The 23,817-nt window shown below is 44.7% G+C and overlaps 1 protein-coding gene across 12 annotated transcripts in view; it reads right to left on the bottom strand.

The window, feature by feature from the left end:
• RGS8 (regulator of G protein signaling 8) overlaps positions 1–23,817 on the bottom strand; it is a 71,817-nt gene that overhangs the window by 36,397 nt on the left and 11,603 nt on the right. For 3 of the 12 annotated variants that reach the window (XM_053244998.1, XM_053245000.1, XM_053245004.1), the window contains exons 2-3: positions 20,244–20,302; positions 7,031–7,160 (exon numbers count right to left, since the gene is read on the bottom strand). In XM_053244998.1, the coding sequence (XP_053100973.1) occupies positions 7,031–7,160; positions 20,244–20,302 (189 nt within the window). Of the gene's footprint in view, positions 1–7,030; positions 7,161–15,661; positions 16,136–20,243; positions 20,444–20,465; positions 20,505–20,544; positions 20,765–23,817 lie in introns of those variants that run through there. The other 9 variants (XM_053245008.1, XM_053245009.1, XM_053245006.1 and 6 more) reach the window with 9 other exon arrangements.

The following is a 23,817-nucleotide window of genomic DNA, read 5'->3' as shown; positions in this document are numbered from 1 at the left end:
CCCAACCCCGAGCCCGACCTTCTCTCCCCTCGCCAGCCTTTGTGTGCTGTGCTGGCTGGGGAGAGGTGGGAAAAGGAAGGAGATAGGGAGAAAGAGAGGGAAGAGGAGGAGGAGCAGGAGGGGAGGGAGAGAAAGAGATACCCACTGTTGCACCTATAGATGTGGGTAAATCAGAAAGGGTGTTTCGGGTTGCTTTTTGTTTGTTTTGTGTTTTTTAATTATTCTAAGAATAGTTCAATAATGTTGTCCCAGATTTTTGACCATTTATGCAGTTTATTTACTTTTTTGAGGACCCATTTTTCATGTGCCTCTAACTCAGGCGAGTCAAGCACCCAAAAGTGTGAAGTGTGTCGACTCATGGCGCTCACAGAGCTCTGTGGTTGTCTTTGGTAGAATACAGGAGGGGTTTACCATTGCCATCTCCCATGCAGTTTGAGATTATGCCTTTCAGCATCTTCCTATATCGCTGCTGCCCGATATAGGTGTTTCCCATAGTCTGGGAAAATACCAGCGGGGATTTGAACCAGCAGTCTCTGGCTTGCTAGTCAAGCCATTTCCACACTGCACAGTGGGAGGTCCTAATTATGATTTCTGAATCTTGAGTGTCTTGTCTACTGTGGGCCTCAGAGAAGCTATTGTGCCTCCCTGTGCTGTGCTTCCAGACTGTTCCCCTGCCTGCTTCCTGCCTATGATTGCCCTTGCACCCGCCTCTTGGTTGGTTCCCTGATCTACCCCTTCATCTTGCATCCAGCTGCACCCTGAGACCAGAGGGACTCTGACCCCTGGTTCCAGTCACAGTCTCATCTCTGCCAGTCCTCTCTGCTTCCAGCTACTCTTGCTGTGGTCTGACCCCTCTGTGGCAGTGTGGTGAGGTAAGGGCATTTTTTGCATTGCCAGAGTCATAAGCATAGAGAAAGCTAAATTGTGAGTACAAGATATCTGGATACATATATTTATATATCTTGTAAATATATCTTGTATATTTATACAAGAATTTGAATTTATATATCTTGTAAATTGTGAGTATAAGATATCTGGATACATATGAGAGATCTGTTGAGGCATGCGAGGAGAAACATTAAAGATCTCATACAGTAGAGTATGAGCTGGTGGTAAAGAAGTCTAGCCCAAGAAATTATCTGGAAACATTCGGTTGAGTTCAAAAAACAAATAAAGAAACTAAAGCATCACTTACTGAGAGAGCTACTGAACTACAAACAGGCACTAGCTAACAAGTGAACAGTTCTAACTGACTCTAACTGAGCAAGAGAGACCTATTAACATCTCATCATGCCTCCAGCAGCCAGAATACAAAAGTGGTCCACATAGATATAAATAGGCTCCCTGTCCTCAAAGAGCTCACAATCTAAAAAAGAAACATGATAGACACCAGCAACAGCTACAGGAGGGATGCTGTGCTGGGGGTGTATAGGGCCAGTTGCTCTCCCCCTGCTAAATAAAGAGAAACCATTTAAAAGATGCCTCTTTGCTCAGTTAACCTCAGAAGAGGTGGTTGTGGAGCTGAGAGCAATACTTTAGAATTCTCACTCCTTCTAACACTCCTCATTGCTCGAACACTGATCAAAAAACCCCATCATCTGTTGCAATGCAAGAAAATGATCTCATGGCAATGGCTTTGTGAGTACATCTGTTAACATATTCTCTGTTGGGCAGTATTTCAACTCCATGAGACCCTTTTCTTGTACAACACGTACATAATGGTATTTTGTCTCAATATGCTTTGTTCTGGATTTTGTCTTCTCCATTTGTGAAGGCAAAATATAACTTTGTCCTCAGAAAATTCAGTTGGTTTTGGTTAATCAGCTCCAAAGTCTTTCAACAATTTGTGCGTCCATGCCGCCTCCTGGGAGGCCTGAGTGGAAGAGCAACAGTGTTTTGCTTTCGACTGTACCAACTAATTGCTCCACCTCCATAAAAGAACAGGTATCCACTTGTGGGATTACGATCTGTTCTGTCTTCTGCCCAGTCTGCATCCACACAACCCACTAGTCTGGAACTACTACTTGTTGGCAATTTAAGTTTTAGATGAACTGTACTTTTAAGGTACCTACCCAGTCTTTTAACTGCAATCCAATCATTTCTGGTGGGTGTACTCACTTTTCTGCTTAAAATTCCAACAGCTCCAGCAATGTCTAGTCTTGTTACTGTGGAAGTTTCCCAATTGTTTTCCTATATTGCCCATTGTCTGGAAGAAGCTCACTGTTTGTATCTTGCTTCAAGAAGTTAGCTTCCACTGGAGTGCTGACTTCCTTGGCATCGGTAAGACACAGACCTTCTAACAAGTCTTTTATCCTTTGTTTCTGATTAAGATAACCTCCATCTTGTTCTCTTTCTATTTGTATTCCAAGATAAGAAATGTTCCCCAGTCGATTTACTTCTATTTCTTCGTTCAAATGCTTTGTTCACTATCTTCTCTGTTTTGACATCAATCAAATCATCAACATATATTATGAAGCCCAGCCTGGTTTTGCCTGCACATGTCAGGCCCGATCCCGATGGCACCTCGGCAGCAAACCCGCCTCCAAAGCCCCCCTCTAAAACGAGGTTAGGAGAACTAGAGCTCTCCTAGCCCAGTTTCTGTGATCGCCTGCCAGCTGTGCTGCTTGCAGCCACAGGTGGCAGACTGCAGGGATCACAAGCAGCTTCAGGGAGGGGAGGGGAGATTCCCATAATGCTGTGCACTCGTGCAGTGCATTATGGGAACTCTGGGGGTGGGGCAAAGTGTCCCAGCCCCCCGAGCTACCGGCAGCAGCTGGTAGTCATCTGGGTGGGATAGCTGGAGGGAGCACTCGGTTGTCTGTGGGGAAGTAAGCTCTTTAAGGTTTCCTGCCTGCTAGCCCTCTTGCCCTTTCTCACTGCTCATGAGAAAGGGCTCAGTAAATCCATTTATTGTTTCTAAACCTTGAATAAAGACCAGAGTCAGCTTTTCCTTGAATTAACCCTTGTTTAACTTTAAGCAACTGATTTAGGTTTGTATTCCAAGCTCTTGATGCTTTCTTTAGACCATAAATGCTCTTTTGGAGCTTACACACAAGTCGCTCCTTATCAGTTTTCTCAAACTCTGGTGGTTACTCCATGTAAATATCCTTCTTAATAACACCATGTAAAAATGCATTTTTGACATCCAAATTATCTACATACATTTTTCTTGCTGCTGCAGTACAAAGGAGAATTCTTATAGAAGAGTGTTTTACTACTGGGACAAAAGTTTCATCATAATCCTCACCATTTTTATGAGAATATGCTTTAGCTACTAGCCTTGCTTTATAGCATTGGACATCACCTTTTGCATCATGCTTTGCCTTGAAACCCCCTTTGCACCCTACAGTTTTTCTTCTCATAGGCAGCTCCATAAGTATTCAAGTATTATTTTTATGCAGAGATTGGATCTCTTCTTCTGCAGCTTTTCTCCAATAGCAGGCTTGATCAGCTGGCAGTTTATCAATATCGTCCCATGTACTAGGCTCTTGCACATTTTCTATTCTAGTAATATATAAGAGTCTTTTGCTGGAATACCTTTGTTGGTTCTTGCTGAGCATCTTATCTCTGTCTAAGCCTCAGTGTTTTCATTTTGCTCTTTATAGTTAGTTGGCACAATAATTACATCAACTTCTTTTCCTGATTTTTCTTGTCCTGACTCCTTTTGTATCCTGGCTCCTTTTGCATTTTGTCCAGTTTAATATCTGGTACTTTATCAGCAGCTGGCTTTTCTTTTTCATCAAAATACACCACATTATGCATTTTTACAATTAATGTGGCAAGATCAAGTATGCTATATCCTTTCTATCCTGGTGCATAGCCAACTAATATCCCTTCCTCACACCTTCATTTGAATTTGGTTCTTTTAGACTTTGGCACATTGGCATATGCTTTTAGCCAAAAACATGAATATGCTCCTTATTAGGCTTCTTTCCATGTCACAATTCAAATGGTGTTTTATTTATAAAGTTAGTAGGCAGTCTGTTTTGTAAATAAGTAGCAGTCGTATTGCTTCTCCCCAAAACTCACTGTATAGTCCTGCATCCAGCAACATGCATCTGGCCATTTCTATTAAAGAACGATTCTTTCTTTCTGCCATGCTATTTTGTTCTGGGGTCATTTGTTTGTTCATTGTCATCTGATATTCAAATCAATGCCCTCCTTTTTCAGATATTCAGTTATTTCATTTCCTGTATATTCCCTTCCATTGTCTGATCTCAGAATTTGAGGCTTCCTTCCAAACATTGGAAACTCTTGCAACATACTCCTTCAGTATTTGGTTCTTTTCACTAATCAAATAAATAAATGTATATCTTGAATAAATCATCTACGAAAGTTAACAAATACTTTTTCTTTAATCAAATTGCTGGTTGTGCCCGAATCAATACAAATTCCAGCATTACATTTTGTAGAACTAGAAATTCTTCTCTGTATTAGCAACATATGTTTTATGTTTGTCAGACTTATTCTCTCCTTGCTTCCCTGCATTTTTGTTTGTATGCTTAGGTGACTCACTCCTTTTGAAATGAGGTTTCACCTCCTTTTTAGTTGCACATTTTTTGTTCTGAGGACACTGGGCATTCATATGTCTGGGACTCCACAGACAAAACACTTGTTATCTTTTTGATACCTGTTAGAAGCATTTTCTTCATTTAACTTTAGTTGCTGCCCATTGCCTCTGCACAAATTAAAGTCTTCCAAGCAGTTTATTACAAACTTCAAATTCAAATGATCTTTGGCTTCCAATACATTTACAATAGACTAAAAATGCTCAGGAAGACTGTTCAAAACAATCCAATCTGAACTGTATCAGGCAAAATTACTCCCTGTGCTTGCAGCTTCAATGAAGTCTCCTACATCTGTATGCTTAGACAGATCCTCTCCCTTCTTTAGTTACACATCTTTATAACTTGATGTACTTTGGAGACAGCTGACTTCCTTTCATACAACTTCTATAGAGTCATTCCCCGATAAACAAATTATCCCAGTGGCTTTATCATCTGCACTGTCCCAGGCTTGTCTTTCTTCCCCTTCTCTGACAGGGTGCTCTGTGTGTAAGACCCTGTTGATTCCATGGCTTTTCAGGAGCATCTCCATTTTAAAAGACCACAGTTCAAAATCTGGACCTTGTAGCCACTCAATCCTTTGTAGCCCTTGTTCTGTCTCCAACTTTGAGAAAACCTTGTTTTCTTATTCAGGCTAATTACTTTCTTCACCAGTCTCAGAGCTCTGGGCCATTAATTTCTGTTCTAGGGTGTGAGAAGAAACATTAAAGTCCTCACACAGCAGAGTATGTTCTGGTGGTAAAGAAGTATAGCGCAAGAGATTAACTGGAGACATTAGACTGAGTTAAAAAAACAAAAAGATTTATTAAGAAACTAAAACATCACTTATTGAGAGAAAGCCATTGAACAACATACCAAATAGGCACTAGCCTTCAGCAACAATTGACTCTGAGTGAGACAGACTATTAACATTTCATCATGCCTCTAGTGGCCAGAAGACGTTACTGTAGTGCTAAGGGCAGTGCTTTAGAATTCTCACTCCTAACAAGATCTACAGGGGCAACCCAAACTATTTGCACTCCCCACTCCTGGAGCCAGTCCCACATCACTCCCACTACCTCAACTGACCATCTCCCCTGCTCTTTCCCCTCTTCTCCCCCTCCCAGGGTGTATTTTGCCTGCTCACCTGCTTCTACTGCTGGTTCTACTCCTGCAGCAGCAACCAGCTTCTCCAGCTTTGTCTCCTCCTCAAAGAGGAAACACAGCTAGAGCATCTCTCCCCAGCACCGCACTTGTTTCCTCCATTTCATCTTCTGGGAGGAGACAAAGCTAGAGAGGCTGGTGCAGGAGCAGCAGCAGCGGTGAGCTGTGTGAACCCCAGGAAGGGCAGAAGAGGGACAGCAATAGCAAAGATGAGGTGGCGAGAATGGCAACAAGCTGGCAGAAAGCCAGTGTGATGGCACCTGCAGTGGGGGGCAGAGTGGGGTACCCACACTCACCACCATGCACACACTCACTGCCTGAGGCAACCACCTCCCCATGCCTCATTAAAGGACTGCCCCTGGAGATCTAGACTCTGGAGGCTTCCAGGGCACTTTCCAGACTGCACGCTGTTCAGCAGTAAAATGCTTCAGCTTGGCAGAATCATTTTGAAAATGTAAAGCTTGCGCAACCCTCCTACAACAGGGAAGTACAGCTTTTCTTTTTTTTCCCCTTTCCCCTTTTTTTTCTTTTTGCGATGCACATGCAACACTGTAGGACTAAAACACAAGGATAAAATCCAAAAGAAGGCATCAGAAATGTGAACGGCACCTTGCTGACAGTGCAGGGACTGCAATGTCAAAACATAGGCAGTACGGAAGCACAACCGACATGTAGTGACACTGTTGTAGGGTGTAATCTAGAAAGCACTCACGGTTCTCTTTAAGCACTCCACTTTTCATTCTGTCCCTCATATATAGTATTTAAATATATATATGCCTCCTGTTGGAAGAGAGAACTTTGTCCTGGTATATCAATTAGCCAGTTATTTCATAGGAGTGTTTCTAATATTGTTGCAAGCTGTATGGTTACGTTTGCTCTTCTTGAGGGTGTTCTATGAAGATTTGGGCTCATTTTGACCCTTGGTCACTAAATCTGCAACTTTTTCTTTTAAGGATTCAAAGCCATAGTGCAGAAAGTTATTATTTAAGCAGAGACTGGATAACCATTCGTAAAAAAGGCTCTAGCAGTTTCCTGCTCTGAACAAGGGAGTTGGACTCGGTGTTCCCTCTAACAGGGATTCCCAGATGTTGTTGACTACAACTCCCATAATCCCCAAGCAAAAGCCATTGCAGCTGGGGATTCTGGGAAATGTAGTCAACAACATTTGGGAATCCATCTTAGAGGGAACACTGGTTGGACTAGAAAACCTCCAAAAGTCCCTTCTAATTCTGCAGTTCTGTGATTTGATGACTTACGTTGCAAGGGTAAAGAGGGAATTGCTGCAGTGGGAGGGGGGAGAAGATGGGTGCTTCTGTACTCACTTCAGTGCCCGGTTGGGTTTGTCCAGAAGAATAGCTGTGAAGTCGCTGCATGAGTCTGATTTGTGAGACAGGCAGCCCAGACGAGTCCTCATCCCTCTGTTTCTACAGTCGGTCATGCAGGGTAGGGGAGCAATTGGGAGAGAAAGAGAAGGGATCACTATTAACAACAGTGTATAAGAAGAGGCCAGGTGGCTCAGACAGACCATCTAGCCCAATATCCTGTTTCCAACGCTGGCCAGATGTCTCCAGGAAGCCCATCAGGAGGGCAGCAGCACAGCCCTCTGCTGCTGCTTGCCTCCAGCACCAGGAAGTTTTCCACATGGGGCTTTTAAAGTCCATTAACTCACATCTCCTCCGGAATGGAGGGGGTTCGTTCACATATCAGCCAGATTTCCCCAAGGTCCCTACAAGTGATCGGGAAGCAGTTCACACACAATTTGGGTTTTTCACAGCGTGTTAAGGGTATAACCCAATTTATATCCAGGGTAAATAAAATCCACTATTTGTGTCAGTTTCGGGGGACAACTTCGGGTTCACAGTAAAGCCTCTCAGTAAAATTGTGGTAAAGCCTGGGCACTTTCCGGATTACGCGCTACAACAGGGGTAAAATGCTTCAGCTTGGCAGGATTGTATTGAAAACAATCCCCAGAATCTAAAACCCCTACAATGGGAAAATACAGCTATTTTTCTGCAACGGACTTGTAATATTGTAGCACTATAACGCAAAGATAAAATCCAAAATTTTATCCTTTTATTTTGGATAAAATCCAAAATTCATAATGCATCGGAAATGTGAATGGCACCTTGCTGTCCGTGCAGGGACTACAGTGTCAAACACAGGAAGTACAAAAGCACACTTTGCAGATCCGTAGTGACACTGTTCTAGGGTTTAATCTGGAAAGTGCCCTGCTACGTGTAAAAGTTCCAGGTATTATTCATTCATTCAACATATTTATATACCGCCCAAAACACAAGTCTCTGGGCGGTTTACAACAAATGTAGAGTTATATTGCCTCTGCACATGGAGATGCCATTTGGCTATCATGACTATGGCTGCTGATATACTCTGTGTATTGATTTAACTATTTTTAAAGCCATCAACACATCTTGTCACAACAACTTCCATAAGTTACTTGTGTACTGCGTGAAGAAGTCCTTGCTTTTGTCTCTCCTGAATCCACTGCCAGTCAGTGGAATTGGGTGTCCCTGAGATCTAGTGCTAAGGTGAACATTCTCACTCTGTTCACTCTCTCTGCATACCATTCATTTCTAAAACCATCATCAGGATTGTACACTCTTGCAAAATTTAGGAGCCAGAAAGATTTTTGGGAGAAGAGGTTGTGTTCTTGTTTGGGTCCCTTCCCACACACACTGTGCCCATCCCTTTATTCCAGACAGGCTCAAGCCTACACAGAACTCATAGCTTCTCACTTGGGAGCCCTTCCTGCAGTGAGCTGGATGCAATTAGAAACTAAAGAAGCAAGAGGAGGAGGTGGCACAAACACATCTGACACACAGCATCCCTTTCTCCAGCCTCTGGAGCTTTTTGTGTTTTGATCTATTCCCACTTGAAAGCCCCAGTGCATGAGTAGAACTACCAAGAAGGGCTTCCCCACTCACTGCAGTAAAGAGAACACAGCCTTGCACCCATGTCTTTGTGCATGTGGACTTCACTGAAATGAATGCCCACACACATGCAAGAAATCTGTATCCATGACTGAATGCCTATGGCTCTTCACCTGCATATTTTCATGCATATTTCTGAGACAGAGGGTTGCCTCAAGCTCCTTTGCTGCTCTCAGTGAAGCGTTTACTCATGCACACCTGTAATATGCAGGGACAGGGAAACAACTGGGTCACTTCCTTCAACGGGGTTTCCTGGCTGAAACCCTCTTTCCCTGTTTCATGAAAGGTAACGGAACAAAGGAAAAGGAACAGCAATTTGGGAAACTGTGGGAAGGGGATGCCTAATTGTTCGGAGCAGGAGAAGAGAGTCTAGAGATAGGGAAAGTGAAGAAAATACAATTGCCCCATGCCTCAGACCCTGTGACCCCTCTAGAGGGTCCTGAGGCATGGTTCTGAGCAGCACAGAGCCCCTGAAATCTGAATGCCCCAAACAAGCCCTGCCAAGATCATAACTAGAATCTTCCTCTTACATCTTAAAATCAGGAGCTGAGATGTTATGCAAATTTTTTTAAAAAACTGAGCCAGATGCTCACTGGAATTCTGTGCACATAGAACTGCAGAATAAGAACCCTGAGCAGTGAAGGCTTATAGATGCAAGGTACCTAGTTTATGAAATCTTACATCATGACTTGAAAATAAGGTCATGAGAATTGTGGATTAAACGTATGCCTCTCCCTAGTCCTTGTGACTGCAGAGAAAAGCTTGAAAGCATTTGCTGCAGTTAAGACACAGAAAATCAGAAACCAGTGGGCTAATTTTAACTAATTCAAACCAGGGTCTGATACGAGGGAAATTACTCAAAGTAGTCCCATTGAAATTAAAAGGACACATTAGCCTAATGTGTCATTTTAATTTCAGTGGGACTACTTTGAATAATTTTCCTTATATCAGCTAATGCCTTTTTTAAAAGGTTTCACAGGGTTTTAAGGTGACCTCCTGAGGTATGGAAGGCCATCCTTTGAGTAGATACTGAGCCAGGTCTCGAGATCAGTGAGTCCGGGTTTGCAGGGAGAGCGGGCTAAGCCCGCCCTCCCCACAGACGAGCAGGGCGGGAGCCCTGGGCAGCCACATCGGCCACCCACATGACTGCCGGCTCCGTGATGGAGACAGCAGGAGCTGGGGAGTTCGGGGGCCGCACAGACCCCAGAAGCTCTAGTATGCCCTGAGCGAGTGGACCCCCGGAGCCGGGAGGTGGCTTTTCGCCTCCCCTCCAGGGGTCTACTCATGAGTACGCGGAGCCGTGCTGCAGCTACTCACAATTTTAAAAACCGGGTTTGCAGAGCGCTCGCTCCACAAACCCCGTTTAAGGGGAGGGGTTGTTTGGTGGTTTAACCGCCGGGAGGCAACCGGGCTCGCCTGCTAGCCCAGTGGCTCCCATGATCAGCTGAAATCGGGCGAGGATCCCCTAGCCCGATTTAGGCTGATCGTGGGAATAGCCTCACTATCTGCCAGATAGAGCTAGAAAGCCTGTGGTCAGGATAAATCTCCCATTTGTTCTTGGCTAATCTGTGGACATTACTTTGTCTTTCTTTAAAAACACTTTTAGCCCCCATTTCCCAAGCTTTATGCTCAGGGGCGTAGCAAGGTGGGAGTGGGCCCAGAGACAAGATTTTAAAATGGGCCCCTCCCTCACTGAAGCTCAGCTCATGAAGTAAAGAAATCTTAAATGAGGCTGAATAGTGGTAACAAAAAGCATAGTAAAATGCATATATATATGCATATATCTCCTATGTGCCACAATAGAACATCATCCTAAATTATTTTTTAAAAGGTTTTGTCAATTGTGGACGATGCAAGTCATGTGATGGTACTAGAGAAAGACATGCTGTTCTGGTAGCTCCAGGTCTTCACACTCACATCAGTTTCGGAGGATGAATACAACTGAAGGAAGCCCGGATGGGTGCACGACTGGGGGAGTCTGTCATGTGACTTGCCTCAGGGGGGGCCAAGGCAGTGGGCCCCGAGACAACTGTCTCCCTTTGCCCTATTATAGTTATGCCCCTGTTTCTCCTCCCACCCACTGTTTTAGGAGAAACCAGCACCAATCCCATCTTGGTTATTACATAATGGTATCTCCAAAAGCTTGGATACACTTGCCAAAAGGAAGGCAAGACAATGATCAAAAGCACATTCGGAAAGCTATAGGGCATTCTCCCTCTGTAAAGAAAAACTAACTACTTTATTTAAATAAAGTACAGACCAGGGCTGTTAAAATGTTATCATGGTATTTAAATGTTTACATGCTGTGTAAGCCAGGGGGCATTTTGTACACAATGTAGAGGCAAGCATGGGCTTGCCATTAATTGTATATTCCTTGGGGAGCTGCAGCCAATCATGGCTCCCTGATAAGCACATCTATATGACGTGTGTGTTATTTGCTTCAGTCACAGCTTTTCGATCCATTTAACTGCTTTAATTAGTCCATGGGCCAGATCCATAAACTTTGGTCATTGGTATCATCTCAGGGGACATAGGAACATAGGAAGCTGCCATATACTGAGTCAGACCATTGGTCTATCTAGCTCAGTATTGTCTTCACAGACCGGCAGCGGCCTCCAAAGGTTGCAGGCAAGAATCTCTCTCAGCCCTAACTTGGAGATGCCAGGCAGGGAACTTGGAACCTTCTGCTCTTCCCAGAGCGGCTCCATCCCCTGAGGGGAATATCTTTTAGTGCTCACACTTCTAGTCTTCCATTCATATGCAACCAGGGCAGAACCTGCTTAGCTAAGGAGACAAGTCATGCTTGCTACCACAAGAACAGCTCTCCTCTCATAGTTATGAATGCTCATAGTTATATTTATCATAGTTATGCTCATAGTTATTTTTGAAAATGTCTACCTCCCTAGAGATGGAAAACAGGTGATGGCATTGTTGTATTTACAACTTTCTGAGTGTTGTCATCCTTTTAAAAATCTATACTGCAGTCATTTTTGCACAGAAGAAAGGGTTAGAGTAATAATGAACAAATTATTGTACTCTCTCTATGGAGTAATGTTTGAAGAACATTCCTGCCATTGTTCATTTCCATTCCTCTGAAAACATCCATAAAATTTCATAGTAGTTTTTAAGGTCATCCACACAATCAAAAACTGTGTTCTACCTGGGTTTGGGAGCTCTGTGTGCTCCCAATTTTTGGTAGTGTGGAAGCAAGATAAGAGGAAAACCTGGGTAGAGATTATTGTCTGGAAGCAAGGTAGGAGGAAAAGCTACCCAGGTTTTCCTCCTACCTTGCTTCCACACAATCAAAAATTGGGAGCACAAACAGCTCCCACATCTCGGTAGAACAGTTTTTGATTGTGTGAATGACCTCTTTGTGTTTTTAAAACTTAAAACAGCTTTTAAAACACCCTGGCAAATTTGGCAGCTGCAGACCCAATGATCAGGACAATAAAAGCATAACACCCTGCAAGCTGAAAGTATTGCAGTGCTGTCACCTATTTTTCATCTCTAGGGGATGAACGAGACTTCATCTCTAGGGGTGTAGTAGACCTTGTCAAAAATCACAATGAGCATTTGTCTCCCCAGATGGTACCAGCCACCCCAGCTGGCTCATGTGACGTTTGTCCCAGCTGCTGCAGCAGCAGGCTAAGTGGGACATGGCCATAACCTTCTGTTCCCCCTGCCTCTCAAAGCCCCTAAACCCTTTATCCCACACAGTAGTGGTTTGCCAGACCAATCTTATAAGTAACCACAAACTCATAGCAACACATGAAGCTGCCATATACCGAGTCAGACCGTTGGTCTATCTAGCTCAGTATTGTCTTCACAGACTGGCAGCGGCTTCTCCACGGTTGCAGGCAGGAATCTCTCTCAGCCCTATCTTGGAGAAGCCAGAGAGGGACCTTGAAATCTTCTGCTCTTCCCAGAGCAGCTCCATCCCCTGAGGGGAATGTCTTACATTTTATTTATTTATTTATTTATTTATTTTTGCATTTATATACCACCTTTCATTAAAAAGATAACCCCAAGGCGGTTTACAAAAGTTAAAAACATACAATAAAAACACAATAAAAACATCATGTTAAAAGTACAAAAACATATAAAAACAGGCATAAAAACAACACAACAACACAACAAATACAACAAATAGAAACACAGAGAAGCCGCAGTAGAAAACAATCATGTGGTCTCCCATTCAAATGCAACCAGGGCAGACCCTGCTTAGCTAGGGGGTCAAGTCATGCTTGCTACCACAAGACCAGCTCTCCTCTATGGGTGCATTCTCAGAGCCCCCTCCAGCACATATCCTACATCCCCACACACACCCAAGGCATCCCCTTGCAAAGCCAGCGTATGGTCATGCAATGATTTTTGAAGGCCAGAAACTCTGTGACAATCCAGCCCATACACTCACTCTCTCCTGAGTCTAAGGTTCTCTCCTGTTAACTTCACTGTGAAGCAGCCTGCAAGAGCTTTTCATCACTGCACAGTTAAATATAAAGTGACATTTCTTGATGCCATATGGGAAGCCGTTGCAGAAAGCTTTGGCACTGTCCCCGAGATAATTTGCACTGTGCCCACTTCTCCCTTCTGCTGTAATCACTCTTCAGTGGATTCTATTTATTGAACATTTTAAACATAATTTTATAGCAAATCTAAATGTTAGCTGAATAAGATGATCATCTCCCTGGCACCACGCAGCCTGCCCCACATTATTTCAGCGGCTGCAAGAAAAGAGGCAGGGAGGATGTCCTCCAGTATGTCCTCCAGCATTTGATAGTGGAAATAAACTTCCTTTATTTGACAAGTTGTGCACAAGGTGTTCCTAATACAGGTAGCTGGCAAGTCAAATGATGAGTAAGCAAGACAATCTGGTTCTGGTCCCATTCCCCATCAAAGCCTTTCAAAATGGGAATGAAGGAATTCATTTCTCTACAACTGTGAAATCATATTTTTACAGCTGTCGAAAATAAAGAACTTTCGTTGATTAATCATCTGCCTCTTAATCAATTACATTTAAATAAATGCTTGCATATTATCTATATGCTATATGCTCTTCTGTGATTCCAAAGACCATACTAGTTTGGAAGATAATTTATAATCCAATAAAGAAAAGCCACCATTCCTTTTTAGAATGAAACACCATCAATTTAATACATCAGAACCAAAATAGCTTCAAACAATAAATAAGTGTGCCCTTAACGCAAAGCACCACCAATTAAAATCTGCCTTAACCAATTAAAATTGACTCCCCAGTCAACCAAAGCTTTAGTGGATTATCAATTAAATTGATTAAACTATGCAGCCACACAGAGCTATTGCAATTGTGTCCTTTTCTGGCTGAAGCACAGTGTCCTGAAAAATGATACAAACATTTGCATTATTTCAACATTCAGTACAGAGCAGCAAAACCATGAAATGCAATTCCCAAGAAGGGCCAGTTGTATTTTGCCAGCCAAATAGATCAATTTGGCACACAAGCCCAATTTGCTGCGTGGATGCAACCTATACATGTTGCAAAAACAAACAATCCAGATACTGTATCTATTATACAGGTACAGTTGTAAGGCATGTGCTTTTTGAGAGTAATGCTGTACAGTACCCAAGTATGAACATGTTACCCAAAGCCAATGGGCAAAATTCCATCAAGATCCTAACTGGTGCAAGTGTTATCAAAAGCAAAATGCCGTGCTCCTGTTGTGGAAAATTATTGGAGATCCCCATATAGTTTTACCCCATGGGTTGAATCTTCATGTTTTATGCTTTTGGTATCGTACACAAAGCAACTCATCTACCATTCTTGTTCACAAGGTCTGGTTCAGCAAACGCCATGAGAAACTCACAGATCAATCCATTCAGGTACATGACATGCCATGCTAGCTAAACTCCTCTGGTGTCTGAGATCAAGAGACTGCAGGAAGGAATGGCAATACATGGAAGACAGAGAGACTGCGGCAAAACACAGCATGTGTGGAACCTCATTGTGGGTGAAATGCAGTTGGTAACATCCAAGATGGACACCAGAGATGAGGATGTGGGACATGGAAGTCAAAGGAATGAGATGAGGGAAGAAGAGGTATATTGCAATGAGCTTGACACACCCCTGTCCAGAATTGCATTACTTGGAAATAAGGCTGGACCTGCACTTTTAGCAGAAACAGGGGCGTAACTATAATAGGGCAAGGGGAGACAGTTGTCTGGGGGCCCACTGCCTTGGGGGCCCCCCCAGAGGCAAGTCACATGACTGACTCCCCCAGCCACGCACCCGCCCAGGCTTCCTTCAGTTGCATTCATCCTCCAAAATTGATGTGAGTGTTAACTCACATCAATTTTGTTAACCTGGAGCTACCAGAACAGCATGTCTTTCTCTAGTACCATTAAATGACTTGCATCGTCCACAATTTGCAGAACCTTTAAAAAAAATAATTTAGGATGATGTTCTATTGTGGCACATAGGTTATATATATGCATTTACTATGCTTTTTGTTACCACTATTCAGCCTCATTTAAGATTTCTTTACTTCATGAGCTGAGCTTCAGTGAGGGGGGCATTTTAAAATCTTGTCTCTGGGCCCACTACAACCTTGCTACACCCCTGAGCAGAATGAAGTGATAGAATCATGAGGTGATAAGAATGTTGGGGGGAGAATGAATCATTTTTAAAAGCACCATTCATATAGTGAAGTAGCACCTCAGAGAGTGGACTAGGCTAGAAGACTTCTCACTGGTGTGCTAGTTCTTTGCTTGCAGGGAGATGTTTGGGGGGTGGGTTGTTGGTTTTTTTTACATAGGTAACATTCAAAAACAAGATTCTCCCACTCATAGTCCACTACAGCCAGTTCATTCTACTGAATGTATTGATCCAGCCTTTTAAGTCCCATGGATTGCTTCTAAGTTCGTGTACTTAGGCAGGCAGCCTGATGATCATCTAAAAGAACTGGTGTGATGGGCAGAGAAGCATTCAAGAAAGATTTTATTTCAAATAACTCATTCCCTAACAGTTACCTCTGTGGCATCAGTAATGTTGCCTTGCAGGCATCCCTTCCCAGGCTGGCTTGTAAAGGTGGCCAGTATGGTTTCCAGGAGTCAAGGCTTTAGGGAAGGAGTAACAATGTCATGTTCTGTAGCCTACACTCAAGGGATCCTTTGCAAAAGGAGGGCAACTGTCAACCCAATGAAGTCTCTTGTCTCCTGGAAGCAATAGGTGAGTGTTCTTGTAGCTGTTCAAGCTTGGTCCTAGCAGGAAATGCAATTGTTATCCCTCCCCTGTCACTGTGGTCAGGGTCCAGCTTTCAAGTCTCCAGTGGAAAAGCAGTTGTTGAGCGGTTACAGCACAATGTCCTTCAGCAACAGTGGTAGTCAAGGATAAGGACTGAACTGATTAAGGAGGACAAGCTACTCTCGTGCCCCTGTCATCCTTTCATGTCAAGGCTGAGGTTGCTGGGCAGGCACCATGGGAAAGCTGGCATTGAAACTGGTCTGTAAATGAAACAACAGGACTTCAAGTGGCTGTAAATGCTGGCTCCAACAGGCTTAAATGTTCTCATGCAGACAGAGAGACACACTCACACACAAAGCAGCACAATTCTTGGTGAATCTGGTCTCTTTGTGGAATGTGCCAGCAAGTTCCTAGGAGGGAGATCTTGGTAGACCTTACACAAGGCCAAGGGAAGGAGAAAAGAGTAAAGCCAGTGGATGGGGACTTTGGCCAGCTGCAACCTAGGACAGTTTAAGGGAAATTAGCAGTGAACTTTAAGAAATGAAGAACGGCCAAATGGGGAAATGATGGGAAGCAGTGCAGCATAGTGGCTAAGAAGACAAATGCATGTTACCTTGCAAATGTGCTTTCCCAAACCCTGTGTTTGCAAGATCATGCAGGGACAAGGAAGAGGAATTTGAGGGGTGGATTTCTGGGCAAGATGGAGGTACTTGACCTCCCCACCACCCATGTTGGGATCAGAAAAGGCAAAAGTAGAGGGAAGTAGGGTTTCAGGGGGCATTTGCAGAGGAGAATTGGCAGGTAGCAGGAGAGGTGCTTAACCCACACCCACCACCTCCATCTTTTCTCCCCTGAAAAAGTGCCCCCCCCCAACCATTTTCTCCCTAGCTTGGCTTACTTCAGGTCTCTGAGCTTGGCTGAGGAAAAGGTGAGCTAAAATGGAAGCAATTGCAGGGAAGACAACAGTAGGGAAAGCATAAGCATTCCTCCCTGCTGATTCTCCCTGGAAATGAGTGTATGTGAGTGTGTGCATAAAACACACACACACACACACACCTCCTATTACTGTTAGAAGGCATGTCCCTTTTGGTGTCTGGGAAATGGTGATGACTAATAGCTTAGATGGCTTTCAAGAGGGTTATCATGCTGGAGGATAGGCCTCTCACTGGCTGTCATGATGGCTATATGGAACCTCCATATTCAGCAGCAGTATGCCACTAAATTCCAGTTGCTAGGGGGCAAGTAACAGGGAAGGACAACATATCCTTTGAGGTCTCTGGTCAGCCACTTGGAAACAGAATGCCAGACTGGATGGACCTTTGGCTTGATCTAGTAGGGCTCCTCTTATGTTGTTACATCCCTATTTCAGGTTTAAGCCATGAGTGTTTTTTAATGTATGTAGTCTTTGGTAGGTAAGGAGCAGCAAGTTGATTGGTGACACCCCATCATAGGTGACACCCCATCATAGTTTCTGTTTTTTGTTGAGAGAGAGAGAAGGAAGGAAGGCAGGCAGGAAGGAAGGAAGGAAGGGAGGGAGGGACAGATGCAAAGCATAGAGCTCATTTACATTTTACAGCTGTCTAGAAATTCAGCAGGTGCAGCTTTTTGCCTCCCTGTGTAACAAGCAGCATTTGTCAATATTCCACTACGGATACAACTCTTACGCCACAGGAGCCATTCCTTCCTTCGCTCAGAGGGAGGAAGAGGCTGTTCACATCAGCAGCCCTACCTGAGTAGGGCTGCTTGTGTGAGGCACCGGGATCAAAGCCAATCCTGGCGCTGCCTCCCCAGGTAGCCTGGGGATTTCTCCCAGGCTCTTACCTGGATAAAAGGGTGCCAGCATGCCCTTTAATCCAGGTCTGGGGTTGTGTGTGTGCTCAGGCTTCAGGCAGCTCAAGCAGACACAGAGTTGGGTGCCTAGAGCACCTGGCTGGAGGTGCTCTAGCCATCCCTCAACGCACCACACGAGGGATATCTGGAGGCCGCATTGCTTAGAGCAGCACAGATCTTGTGGGTGCACGGGCCGCACTCCACACAGAAGACATGAATGATAATCTGGCGGTGGGGGAGAAGGTAAAAGCAAAAAAAGATGTGTGAATTCCTCCCCACCTCAATAGTTCCCTCCTTGGTGTTATATCACACCTCCTCATGCTTCCTCTCACCTGACTCCCATCATCAGTCCACATCTCCCAGCCAGCCAAGCAGTACATACCTCTGTTTCAATTTCTCTTCCTTCCCAACCCCGCCCCCTTTCCCTCACCTAGATGAATTCTAGAGCTCAAAAGGATTTTTAACAGTTGTCAGACCCAGCCCCTTGCTCTAAGGGGATCTCTCTAGATTTAAAGTGTTCCCAACAACTTCATATCCAGGGCCAATTCACAAAACCATAATGGTGAACTCAGTTAAAGTTGCACTTTCATGGACCAGTACTTCAGTATGGGGGGAAAGTAGGTTCAACCCTGCCTCCCCACCCTCACCCTCCCCACCCCAGTAACGGTTATGTGATGGAGGCAGTGCGGGGGGAGGGGGGGTTGGAGGTTAAAGCGAATGAGTCCCATGTTTTAGGCTTGAGTTAAAGATGGCTTCTGAAGCTGAAACGATTGCAAGACCAATATGGGGATAATAATAGCAAGAGACAATGTAGTGTAGGGGCCAAGACTAGAGCTGGAAAGTCATCAATTCAACTTGCCTCTGCTTCAAACCCATTAGATGACCTTCAACAAGCCACTAATCTTTCAAGATCAGCCTCTCCCCATCTACAGTATGAATGTTACAATACTGGCCTACCTTACAGGGCTGTGTAAGGATTATTGAGATCATGTCAGTGGGGTGCTTTGAAGCCTTGTCATTTGTTATATAAATGCCAAAGCTGGTGGTTATAAATGGGGGAGCAGGGATGGAATCAAATGGAATGGTTAGATACATGGATGCAGTTATTATTTATATATTCTGTTTACCATTACACCAGTGGAATCATCTGCAAGACTGCCCTCCCTTCCTCACATCTCAGAGGAGGCTACTTTAGCAGGAAGACAAAAGGAAGACGGAAAAGACTGGCAGTGCAGAGGCAGGAAGATGGCCATGAAAGCCTTCAGAATTCCAAAGCAGGCTACCACTGGCCAATCCTGGCATCCATTTAAAAAGCTGATTAAGTTACAAACACACACACACACACACACACACACACACACACACCTCTTCTAACTAATGGAACAGGGATTGCATTACATGCCCGCAAATGCATTTCTTTTAATCCCTATCCCAGCCCTCTGCCTTGTGCTGTATTCTAGCTGAAATCAATCCCTGTAATTCCTAAGCCCCTTTGAATTTCCTCATTAGTCTCAGCCCACCCCACCCCCCACGCGAAGCTGCAGCACATGACCCTGCCTCCCTGGATTCCACACTGGCCAGAATTTTCTGGGAGAAAGTGGGCTCTCTACTCCCACCCACCTCCCTGCATACAGACACTTCTGTGGCTGACCAAGAATTTGACCTTCCTTGTGGTGCACACTGGGGCAGGGGAAAGACAATGTCCTCTGCAGGTTAAATTTGCAAGCACTTCAAAGTTTTTGCCCAGATGTCATTTGGCCTCATTTCTGGAGACCTTCCACAATCCACTGCCCTCCACAGTCCATCTCCATCCTTCCCCTTATCTCCGCCACAACACTTCCTGTTGATTACGGCACAGGTGAACCATCGCCTCCCTCCCTTCCATCCACCACTCCTGGGTTCCAGAACGCGTTCTCTGTTAATGATCTCACAGCTTCTATAGGAACAAACTATAGCACTGCTCAGCCCTCTTTGCTCTGCCTTCCTCATTCCACCACTATGCTCACAATAGCAGACACAAAGAGGCTTTGCAACAGAGAAGTCTTTAACTGTACAGGAGGCCACCTGGGTGATACCACCTCTCTGACCTCTTTGTCTCCACATACAGATCCCTCTGCCCCAGTTTGTAATAAACAGAACTGGCACAAGTAGAAAGCAAATTTGGGGTCCAGAGAGGAGAGGGGAAGTGCAAGGTGGGGTGTGGATAAGAGTTTGCCCTTATTGTGGCACCCAACTTGAGCAAGATGTTATTGTGCAGCCATCTATGCCATTTAATATATTTGGAAGGGGCTGTTTTATGGGAAAAACAACAAATGAAATCCAGGGAGGGGGATAAATGTCTTCTTAAATACATACATATATATATATATATATATATATATATATATATATATATATATATATATATGGATAAACACATTTCGAATGTCCATCAAATACAAACACAGACACAAGAGAGCAAACAAATTAAACATGGATTGTGCATCTCAGACTCAGACAGCCAGGAGACAAACACAGAGACCAAGAAAAGATACTCACTGCCTTTGACCTGTCCTCGCGCTCTGGAGGTCTTTGCCAATTGTGTGGTCAGAGAGGCTCTATGGAGAGAATAGAGCAATCTCTTAAGGGGTGGGGGCAGAAGCCACACACAGAGACACACCTCCCTGTCTCTCCCTCCCCCAATTTCCCTAAGCAACAGCTCAGCTGAAAGCTTTCATCCCCTCTGCTTGTCACATCCAGTACACACTAAAGCAGTCTCACTGAGCAGGCTTGAGGTTCGGCTAACACTGCAGAGCCGGCTCTCACACGTTCCCATTGGTGGGATTTGAGAAGTGCCCACCTGATCGGAGCATTTGGGAGCATCCTCCTTCATTCTACTCCTCCTTGTTAACCTGATGGCAAATCCCTTTGCTTCTCCTAAATTAACGTAATCCACGGCTTGGGGTATGCGATAAACATGTAGCAATTGTTTGCAGGCAGCATTCATATAGGATTTCCCCGCCCCTGTAAATATTCCATGTGGCTGTCAGGCCAGGCCAATTGTTAGAACAAAAAATCAACTGTGTTGTTTTGAATAAGTCCTTGGTAGGTTTTGGATAGGAGGGTAAATCCACAGGTCTCTCTACGCAGACAACTGGTGGAGAAGAATTGGGGAGAATAATATTGGCAAGTTTAATTAAAGAGCACCCAATGCCAGAAAGTCAAACTGCATCTATTAAACGGAAAGGCAGGTTTCTTATTGGGTGCAATTGTGTGATAAATGCACAGCCATTTAAAAAAAAAGATGTGTGAATTCCTCCCCACCTCAACACATCCCTCCTTGGTGTTATATCACACCTCCTCATGCTTCCTCTGGCCTGACTCCTATCATCAGTCCACATCTCCTGCCAGCTCACGCACACACCTCTGTTTCCATTTCTCTTCCTTCCCAACCCCACTCCCTTTCCCTCACCTAGATGAATTCTAGAGCTCAAAAGGGCTTTAAAAGCTGTCAGATCCAGCCCCTTGCACTAAGGAGATCTCTCTAGATTTAGTGTTCCCAACAACTTCATATCCAGGGCCAATTCACAAAACCATACTGGTGAACTCAGTTAAAGATGCACAGTCAAGGACCAGTACAATAAACTTCAGGATGGCTGCATTCTCCAGACAGGACACAGGTTCTCTGTGACGTGGCCTAGCTATAAATGCTTTCACTACTAATTTAGCCTTGCCTATCTGGCTCATTGCTTTCCTGCCTCTGCTACAGACTGCATTTTCCCCATTCTGTCTTGGTTGCCTCCTGCCTGTGTGCTGTTTCTTTCAATATATGTCTCCCTGGCCAATAGTGAATTCTCTTTTGGATAGCTCTGTTTTGCATATTGTCTTGAACCTCTGATTAATTGGTTCCTGGAACCTCTTGGCAACTCAGGCCCCTGATCCTACCGGTATTTGTTTGGCTCTGACTTGGCTGCCTATGGCCAGCATTGACACATACTTAAGGAAGCTGCCTTATACTGGGTCTGACCATTTGTGCAACTAGCCAGTGGCATATCCACCATTGGATAAGAGGGGATAAATGTCCCTGGGTTGCCAAGGTCAGGGGCCATCACAGCACCCCCCTGCTCCTCCCTCAGAACACCCCCCTTGTCCTCCCCTCGCACCCAGCTGGCAAACTAAGCACTTGCCAGGTGCGCGAGCACGCTTGTTCTTTCAAGGTGCGACCCGTCACTTGGAGCAAAGGAAAGTAAGCAAGCACCAAGCCGGCCTTTCCAGCTAGGTAGGAGGAGCATGTGCAGAGCTAGCAGTGTCCCAATTAGGGGTGTGCACAAAACCGGTTTGAGTCTGAACCGGACCAGGCATGTTCAGTTTTGTGTACCCCCAAACAACCCATGGTTCAGTTCAAGTTTGGGGTTCTACTTTAAAAAAAAATTTTTAACTGCAACTCACCGCCTTCAGGGGTGCTGCCGCAGCTGCAGGAGTGTGTGTCTCTGGAAGTTCTCCCTCCACCTTCTGGCCTCCCTTGGTGTCATTTACGGCCTAGTTCAGGCAGTTGCCCCCCATTCTGGGCCTCTGTGTAGTTGCGGTGGCCATTTTGGAGGCCACAGCACATGCTCAATGGACCTCTGCGTGGCCGGGTCATGACCAGCTCAACGTCGATCTCTCAAACTGGGCATGTTCAACGTTGAGCCGGTTTGCATTCGGACCTGTTTGCACACCCCTAGTCCCATTGTGTTCAGTGAACCCAAGCCCTCGGGGGTGGAATCCTATCTCTGCATCTACCTGCATCTACCTCAATATGGTCTACACTGGCTGTTGCCAGGCAGTGGCTTTCCAGGGTTTGAGGCAGGAGTCTTTCCCAACCCTACCTTGGAGATCCCAGGGATTGAACCTGGGATTTTCCACATGCAAAGCAGATGCTCTGCCACTGAGCTATGGCTCATGATAGGGTCTGATGCTGCACATTGCTATTCCCTTCTATGTCTGCAAAGAACTCTCAGGTCTGAACACCTGCAGTTCTCCGGGCAAACCTTAGAGTCCCTGACAGCAGTATACTGGGCCTGGGTGCTCAGTAAGATTTGAACCCCAGGTAAACTTCTCTGCTCACTTGGCCTTGCACTCAGCTCACTAGTCAGCCCATGGTAGCAACTAGTAGTGTAGGTCCATGGTCAAACAAGGGGATACTAATTTCTGCACATATTCAGAGCTCACTGCAGATCTTGTCACCCACATCCCACCAGGTTCAGTCTCTGCTGCTACATTTTGCATCCATAAGTTAACTTCTGGGTGTGATTGACATGGCTGAATACACATAAAAGCCTTCTATGTGAACCAGTCATCCATGCAACTTGCTATTAGGCCAGCCAGTAAAATGTAGCAAGATTCTTGGACCGTGAGATTTTACTGATCCTTTACCATCAAGTTGTACAGATAACTCATTCAAGCGTATGCCGTCACAAAAAGCACTCCCAAGGGTTTGGAGCGACTGTAAATTACTGAGTTCAAGCTAGTCCATAAAAGACATTTCTAAGGGATAAAGGCAACAGTAGCATCCCGCCACCCCAAGGATGCAAAGCAAGTTCTGCTCCTGCTTTGTGAACTCATTTGATGATGGTACAGCCATATCAGCATGTGCAATGATGAGGCTGATGAGAAAGTCTTGCTGCTCTCTTTTTGTATTCAGCTGGTTTATTGGTGACATGATGTGCAAAGCAACACCAGTGTTGCCCATCAGCTGCACAAATAGCAGGTAGTCCCCACCAGTGGTGTTGTGCAAGTGGAGTTCATGGGAGTAGTGCTGCACAACTGCCTACTTGTGGAAGAACGGTGCTGGGGCTGCGTTTCATATCCGTAGCAGCACTGACCATAATACAGTCTGCCCTCATACAGTCACCTTCAGAGAAGGAGCTGGTTTTTTCATACTTGCTGAACCAATTTATTATTGCTTGCCCTGCGACTCAGAAAAAGGGTTTATGTTGTAAGGACAGTGAAGGTAATATTAAATCGCCTTTGCCACTCCAAAAATGCCATCTCTGCTTTCACTCCACATTAAATCTGCTTTTTGCTGCAACTTAGAAGCAATTGCTTCTTTCACATCCTAGAGTAGCAGCAGTTTGGTTTCTTTTTAAAAAAA

This window comes from Hemicordylus capensis, chromosome 4 (assembly GCF_027244095.1).
Source record: "Hemicordylus capensis ecotype Gifberg chromosome 4, rHemCap1.1.pri, whole genome shotgun sequence".
NCBI lineage: Eukaryota > Metazoa > Chordata > Lepidosauria > Squamata > Cordylidae > Hemicordylus > Hemicordylus capensis.
This window is presented reverse-complemented; position numbering and strand designations above follow the sequence as displayed.